This window comes from Balaenoptera musculus, chromosome 20 (genome assembly GCF_009873245.2).
Source record: "Balaenoptera musculus isolate JJ_BM4_2016_0621 chromosome 20, mBalMus1.pri.v3, whole genome shotgun sequence".
In the NCBI taxonomy this organism is placed as follows: domain Eukaryota; kingdom Metazoa; phylum Chordata; class Mammalia; order Artiodactyla; family Balaenopteridae; genus Balaenoptera; species Balaenoptera musculus.
The window spans coordinates 2,298,791-2,307,131 of NC_045804.1; the positions used below are offsets into that span (position 1 = coordinate 2,298,791).

General features: G+C 44.0%; 1 protein-coding gene across 1 annotated transcript; it reads right to left on the bottom strand.

Annotated features, from left to right (window-relative positions):
- Positions 1-248: 248 nt before the first annotated feature.
- On the bottom strand, positions 249-7,415 carry LOC118886251 (ATP-binding cassette sub-family A member 10-like). The gene is made up of 6 exons (XM_036835691.1): positions 7,077-7,415; positions 5,279-5,370; positions 4,455-4,572; positions 3,679-3,796; positions 1,498-1,614; positions 249-383 (listed from the first exon to the last, which is right to left on the bottom strand). The coding sequence occupies exons 2-5, from the start codon at positions 5,320-5,322 to the stop codon at positions 1,499-1,501; spliced, it is 396 nt and encodes a 131-aa protein (XP_036691586.1). The 5' UTR covers positions 5,323-5,370; positions 7,077-7,415; the 3' UTR covers positions 249-383; position 1,498.
- Positions 7,416-8,341: the final 926 nt, after the last annotated feature.

The following is an 8,341-nucleotide window of genomic DNA, read 5'->3' on the forward strand; positions in this document are numbered from 1 at the left end:
TAAATCAATGCCAAGGTGGAGGTAAAGGAACTGACCACAGAGCAGATAACAGAGTTCAGCTGATGAGCAAAGTCAGAGTCAAGAACGAGCCTGAGATGAAAAGTTCCTGGGGGGATTGAGAAGCTTCGGATGGACACTGAATTTTTCTATGGGTCAGAGAACAAAGTTAGCAAAACTTCATAGAGCAGCGAGCCAATAGTTGATATCCGAGCTACTTACCCTAAGACTATAACAAAGAAGACATCGGAGAGGCTCATCACCGCTTTGTTTATAAGAGATAAATGTGCATGTAACCAAGTGTCAGGCAACAGTAAAAAGGTGAAGCAAAAGCCACAGTAGTACATCAGAGGAATGCCATGGAGCCGCTACAGAACACCAAAGGGCTGTAATGACAAGGGAAATGTTCATGAACTATTAAGTGAAAAAGTGTAAAAAACTACTGTGCTCACTGATGTCAACTTTGAAAAAGTACTCACAAAAAGCACGTTGAATATAGGTCAGCCAAAATATTTACTGTGGTGTTTTACTACAGATTACTGCTATCTTCATCCACATAATTTCTATATATCCTGAAATTAGCAAAGATTTGTTTTACCATCAGAATACAGAATAATTGTATCTAAAGGTTACACTGTGTAATTTCATCTATCCGCTCATTCGATATTCTGTGACAGTCCATGTCACATTAAGTTGGTCTTTAAGCAAATCATGCTTTAAAAAGATGACATACTTAAAGTTGAGGTTTAAAAAAGCCTACAGTGTTTTATTTGTAAAATGTGCTCGGCGGTCAGTCTTACTGATGATAACAAAAAAACTTGTCTAACATTATGCGATTTTTGAATGAATGTTAAGCACAAAATAGGCCTATATTAGTGATTAATATAATGTCTAGTTATGTTAATTTTGTCTGCTACCTTTTCCTATCTTTGCCTCTTCCCTCCATTCTAAAATTTAAAAAACCACTTAAAACCTTAATCACTATGGGATGTTTAAACAACTGAATGTTTTGTTCATTGCAGTAATAACGAAAGATTTTTCTAGAATTATGGGAACTAAGAATGTAGTAAGACCTAAAATCTAGTATTAGGAGATTCAGGGTCTTAAGGCTCTTCCTGCAGGAGGAGTTTCCATCTAACTCCTGTGTCAACTTCATCATCAATAGGCTTCACGGAATGAAAAGTAGATGCCTGAAAATTGAGTAAAATAGTGTTTGTTAAAAAAAAAAGTTGAAGTACAGAGAAACACCACATTGTAGGATTTTCAATAACTGAAAAGTAAAGCAGAAGAAGAAAGAGGCAGGGGGAAGCGCAGCAAGAGAAAGAAAATTCAATCGAATACATTCAAGAGTCCGTGTGATTCTTGAAATGTCTACTTTTCCTCCCCTGAGGAATTCTGAATACAGTATCAACTTTCACTGAATCGAGTAATAGAGGGTGTGGGCCTCAGAGGTTAACGGGGCAAGAGTAAAAACTAAAGGAGCCATCACTGTAGACTTACGCTATTGACTTGGACACTTCACCACACGTGCAGCGGCCCCTCGGGGTCCTTCCCTGTGGATGGCTCGTCCTGAAGCACCACCGCTGGGCTCCCCAGGACGCTCAGCGCGAAGCACAGCTGCAACGAGAGGAACCGCGTCTGGCACCGTCCTGGGGGTGTGGAGAGGACCCCGAGCCCCGCCCCACCTGTCTCTTCACTCCCTCGGAAAGCCTTGCGGGGAGCTTCAGCTAGCCCTGCCGCTTCAGTGCGTCCACCAACCTGCAGGAAACACTGATACGTCCCTACCTAAAACACTGTACGTAACCCTAGCATTTTCAATCTGAAACGAGTACACTAAGCCCCATTCACATTGTCCCAAATAATAAATCTTATGATTTGGTTCTTATTCAGATTTTCAACCACTTTATTTGCATGAAAAATAAAGACACTGTTCATCAGCTCCTTTCCACATTTAACGAGCGAGTGCTATATCCTCCCTTCCTCCAGCTACAAATAGCGTGAAGGAGGCTCCGCTCTGCGCCTTGAAATACTAAGAGCAGCATCCTCTCGCCCAGTCCTTTCACTGCCGAATACAACTCCTGGTGTTCTTTGACCGTAAGGTGGGGCCACAAGGAGTTCTCCTGGGGACAGCACCCCAAACACCTGACGACATCATCTTCCTGTTGCTTCCGAGGTGTTCTGCTGCCATTGAAAACCACCTACATCGAACACTGAATGCCAGATTCACATCTGGCTTTCACTCCAATCCTCCTCCTCCTTCTAAAGGAGATAAAAATGGCCATTCGGCTGCAATCTTTTTTGAGCATGCAAGAGATATTTTATAAATTCTTTCATCTGTTTATTCTTCTTATTTAAAAAAAAAAATCATTTGATGCTGGAGAGGGTGTGGAGAAAAGGGAACCCTCCCGCACTGTTTGTGGGGATGCAAGTTGGTGCAGCCACTGTGGAAAACAGTTCGGAGGTTCCTCAGAAAACTAAAAATAGAACTCCCATATGATCCAGCAATCCCACTCCTGGGCGTATATCTGGAGAAGACTCTAATTCAAAAAGATACATGTATCCCAGTGTTCACTGCAGCACTATTTACAATAGCCAGGTCATGGAAGCAGCCTAAATGTCCATTGACAGATGAAGGGATAAAGAAGGTGTGGTATATTTATACAAAGGAATATTACTCAGCCATAAAAAGAACGAAATAATGCTATCTGCAGCAACATGGATGGACCTAGAGATTCTCATACTGAGTGCAGTCAGACAGAGAAAGACAAATATCATATGATACTGCTTATATGTGGAATCTACAAAAAGGCTACAAATGAACTTATCTACAAAATAGAAACAGACTCATAGACATAGAGAACAGACATGTAGCTGCCAAGGGGGAGCGGGGCATGGAGCGGGGTGGGCTGGGAGTTTGGGGTTGGTAGATGCAAACTATTACATTTAGGATGGATAAACAACAAGGTCCTACTGTAGAGCACAGGGAACTATATCCAATCTCCTGGGACAAACCATAATGGAGAAGAATATTTAAAAAAGAACGCCTGTATGTGTAAAACTGAGTCACTGCTGTACAGCAGAGACCGGCACAACATTGTACATCAACTATACTTCAGTAAAAGAAAATCATTTGATTGACTGATAGGAACACTGATATCTAAGAGGACATCTCCCCTGGCCATGAGCTTGGCCCCCTCCCATGCCACGTACCACTCCCGCGGTTGGCTTTGTGTCTCCAGTTATCATTTCAATAGATGTACTTTTCCCAGCTCCACTGTGTGCCAGCAAGCCCAACGCTTCACGTGGGGAAAGGTTCCCCATCACTATTTGTACTGTAGAGGTCAACTAACCTAAAATCACTTAGCTCAGGAACATTTTGAAACAAAATAACATTTCAAACTGCACCTTCGTCATTTTCTATATTACAACATTAATGGAAAGACTTTGGATTTACACCAGAAGAATTTGGTCTTCTGGATCCAAAATCGGTTGGTTTTCTTGCCATTTGATTTGAGACAGGATTTGGAAGTAAAAACGTTTCTCTGCTGACATGTCAAGTGGTTTTCTAATCACATGTTAACCAAGATATATGAACAGACTCAAAGAATGGAAAATTATTTCCTTCATAGTCCTAAATAAAGAGAATAAAGAACATTCTAATAGAGGAAGCGTTATCTAAACCTTTGTCAACACAGAAGGAAACATTCCAAACGGCTCTTTTCTTCTTTCTTGTTGAAAAGCAACTTTTCTTTTTCTCTTTATATTCCTTGTGTAAACAGCTTGCCATTATTACTGGTTTCTGAAAAACATGAGAAAGCATGATTTTCCTGTTAAATGTCACATATTTTGTGCACTCATGTTTTACCTTTCATTTCCTAGGCTATGAATTTAACCAGATTTTGTGCTAATAGTAATTCAGCCTCTTTTTTCAAATAAAAACCCAAGTGTATGTTTACGAACGAGAACTTCTTTGTCAACTCCTTCTAAAAGTAATTCCTAATCAAATATATTCCCTTTTTGTTATGCTAACCTTTCCTTTTGCATTAATTCCATGTCTAGCCCATTTCTTATTGATTTTCATACAGTGTAAATTCACTTGTTCTTTTTCATATACTATTTAGAGTTGTTGACATTACAATTTCAATATATTGCAAAATGAAATTGAAACTCTTGAAAAAGATGTGGGATTTTGTTAAAAGTTGATTTAAAAAAATCAGAATTCTTGAATTGTACTGATGAATGAGGATTAAAACCCACAAAGTAATGGAAGAAGAGAAAATTAAAAGAGTGATGACAGGATAAGTACTCCAAAAGATAATGATTTGAATATGACCTACACATGGAAGTATTACAGAAACAAAAGCAAGTTTTCACACTAAAAACCAACAGTTTATCCACTCTACAGGACAAGCTAACTATCCCATTACTTCATCAGGGGTTGAGTCACTTGTTTTCACCTCATGCAAGCTGGAAGTAGTGAGTCCATTTGCAGTTTTCACTCGTTCAGTTTGCACATCTTCATCTTCTTCTGGCTCTTCTGGATTTGGATAATTTTCGCTTCTTCTTGGAGAGATTCTACAGAGAAAATCAAATAACATTAAAATGAAATTCTGTCTGTACAGCAACTACCAAGAGAATGTTGCTTCAATTATTACATCATTATTCTTTGTTTTAAGAGAATACAAATGATTAATTTATTGCCTACAAGATTCCCCTTGACAGTAATAACCCACTCAAGTAGCCAAGTCCCATGAAATACTCTTTGACCATTTATTCTCTTTAAAACCTTTTATCCCATTGGTCAACCAGCTCTCTAAATTCTCTCAAATACAGACTTACCAGTCTTTTTAGTCTGTTTCCATCCAGATCATCATCACACTACATCATAAATGATCACCATAACTGGCTTCTCTTGCCTTTTCAAAACATTTCACAACAAACTCATTTTTCATTATTGTGTCTTCTACTCAGAGACCCATACTTGCCACAAGCAGGAGAAAAACAAGCTTTGATGCTTAACCACTGCATATACAGTTCACAAGATAAATACGCAACTTGCCTAAAACCAGTTAAGATCCAAGACTTAGAAACTATGTATCACTGCATTCAGTGTAACCCTCACTTTTTTGTTTTTATTTTTGTTTTGTTTTTTCAGAATAACACTGTCCAGTGGGCTTAGCCAAGAGGTGGATAGTAAATCCATCCTAATAAAATGATGTTAAATGTACTGCTGTAAACATTAAATATTTAAATTATATTCAGATGTTAATGTTCTCCCAGCCTGAAAACTGGATCTTTCCTCATTGTTTCTTTTCCATACTTCATTTCCAGACACCTTATAACAAAAAGGAAACTGATACTCTGAAGGTATGGCTAAAGGCAAAGAAAAAAATAGAATTAGCGTCGTTATGGGACTCAAACTCCATGGGTAATATATGCCTTCTGCCATAGAAGATTTTATCATTTTCTTATAAATTTGATACAAATCTTATAAAATACTTCTCACACGGAGACATTTATTCAAACCAACCCATATATGTGCTGCCTACAAGAGACTCACTTCAGATCTAAAGACACACACAGACCGTAAGTAAGAGGATGGAAAAAGGTATTCCATGCAAATGGAAATGAAAAGGAAGCTGGGGTAGTACTACTTATATCAGACAAAATAGACTTTAAAACAAAGACTGTAATAGGAGACAAAGAAGGACATTACATCATGATAAACGACTGATCCAATAAGAAGATATAACAATTGTAAATATATATGCACCCAACATAGGAGCACCTCAATACATAAAGTAAATATTAACAGACATAAAAGGAGAAATTGACAGTGATACAATAATAGTTGGGGGGGGGGGGAGACTTCCCTGGTGGCACAGTGGTTAAGACTCCGTCTGCCAATGCAGGGGACACGGGTTCGAGCCCTGGTCCGGGAAGATCCCACATGCCGCGGAGCAACTAAGCCCGTGCACCACAACTACTGAGCTTGAGTTCTAGAGCCCGCGAGCCACAACTATTGAGCCCAAGTGCTACAACTACTGAAGCCCATGTGCCTAGCCCGTGCTCCGCAACAAGAGAAGCCACTGCAATGAGAAGCCCACACACCGCAACGAAGAGTAGACCACGCTCGCTGCAACTAGGGAAAGCCCGCTCGCTGCAACTAGGGAGAGCCTGCGCGCAGCAATGAAGACCCAACACAGCCAAAAATAAATAAATAAATTAATTAATTAAAAAATAAATAAAAATAATAGTAGGGGAATTTAATGTCACACTTATATCAATGGACAGATCATCCAGGCAGAAAATCAATAAGGAAACACTGGTTTTAAATGACATATTAGACCAGATGGACTTAATAGATATGTGTAAAAAAATTCCATCCTAAAGCAGCAGAATACATTCTTTTCAAGTGCACATGGAACATTCTCAGAATAGAGCTCATGTCAGGCCAAAAAACTAAGCCTTGGTAAATTTAAGAAAATCGTTATCAAGCATCTTTTCCAGCCACAACTCTATGAGACTAGAAATCAGCTATAAGAAAAAAATTGCAAAAAGCACAAACACGTGGAGGCTAAACAAAATGCTAGTAAATAACCAATGGGTCACTGAAGAAATCGAAGACAAGATGAAAAAATACCTGGAGAAAATCAAAACAACGAAAACAAAAACACAACGATCCAAAATCTATGGGACACAGCAAAACCAGTTCTAGGAGGTAAGGTGATAGGGATACAAGCTTACCTAAGGGAACAAGAAAACTCTCAAATAAAAAACTTAGTCATACACCAAAAGGAGCTACAGAAAGCACAAACAAAACCCAAAATTAGTAGAAGGAGACAAATGATAAAGATCAGAGTAGACATAAATGAAACAGAGACTGCTAAAAATAGAAAAAGCTCAGTGAGAGTAAGAGCTGGTTCTTAGAACAGACAGATGAACTTGAGAACTCTCTAGCCAGACTCGTGAAGAAAACGTGAGTTCACAGCGGCAGAGCATGAGCATGCGGAGCTCCCCCGCCGCACAAACGCATCACAAACGCATCTACCTGGGGAGCGACTCTCACGCAAAACCACCTGGAAACCGGAAGAGGAACTCGCGTACAACCAGAGCTGCAGGGAGGACGTCCACACAGCGGAGCGGGACCGAGGACAGGCGTAGGGTCGGCACCTCCGCCCCGGAGGGCGAGGTATGCGGAGAAGCTTCGCACCGGGGCCCGTGGCCCGGGGGGGCGGGCGGGGCAAGCCCCAGGCGGGGGTCCTCCGCAGAGGAGACAGGCCCCTCGGCTGCTGGGGGAACCGCAGGCACGGACGGAGGCGCGGGGACGCCTGGCTCCGCTCCCGAGGAGCGCCGCGCGGGCCTGCGCACACCGGGGCCGAGGGGGCTTCGCGCCGGCAGCCGCCGCCTCCCCGCCGCCCTCACTCCCGCGGCCCCCGGCGCTCCTCACCCCAGCTCGGCCAGCCGGGCCCTCGGACCGCCCCGCGGCTGCCGGCGCACAGCCAGCCGGGCGCCCGGGCGGCGCAGCAGCGCGCACTCCGGCGGGCAGGCGCGGACCCGGGAGAAGAGGCGCGGACCCGGCAGCCGCAGCCCAGGGACGCCCCGGGCCCAGCCGCTCCACGGCCCAGCCTGGCCCCGGACCGGGGTGCGGGGTGCGGGGTGCGGGGTGCGGGGGGAGGACGCAGCCCCGGGCCGCCTCCGAGCAGCGCCGCCGCCCACCAGCCCTCCGCGAGCGCGGGAGCCTCACCTGCCGCGGCGGGCCCGGCTCCGGGGCAGGGGGCGCGCCGAAGGGGAGCGGGGCCCGCCTGAGCCCACCCTCAGGCCTGCAGCCGCCGCGGCCGCGGACAGACCCCTCCCCGGGCAGCGGGGCAAGAGCCGCCGAGCAGAGGAGGTCCCGCCTCACGTCCTGCACCGGCGGAGCCCCTGACTCCAAGCACAGCCCCCGCGAAGGTGGCAGAGGCCCGGACACCCCAGGAAGACGCGGCTCGTGTCCAGAGCGAAAACAGCCCTCGCACCAGAGGCGCCGGGCACGCGGCCTACACAGGGACGCTCCCACGGCGAAACAGCCCTTCAGGACCCCAACAGGCCAGGGGCTCCCCTAAATTCATAGAGACACAGGAAGGCAGAGGAACTACTCCCAATCAAAAGAGCAAGAGAAGTCGCCTGAAAGAACACATGATGAAACGGAGCTCCCCAGTCTGCCAGACGCTGGGTTCGAGAAGGTGGTAATAAAAATGCTAACTGGATTAAGAAAGATTCTCTATAGAAACAGAAACCTCTGTAACCAGGAACTAGAAACTATAAGGATGACGCAATCAAAAAATAGATAATTCAATTTCTGAGA

Coding starts and splice junctions, on each gene's coding strand:
- LOC118886251 (XM_036835691.1), bottom strand. CDS start 5,322: ATGAAGTATGGAAAAGAAACAATGAGGAAAGATCCAGTTTTCAG. Junction 3,797..4,454: donor CTACTTCCAGCTTGCATGAG/GTGAAAACAAGT, acceptor CATGTTTTTCAG/AAACCAGTAATAATGGCAAG. Junction 1,615..3,678: donor TTCCTTCTGTGTTGACAAAG/GTTTAGATAACG, acceptor CTCTCGTTGCAG/CTGTGCTTCGCGCTGAGCGT.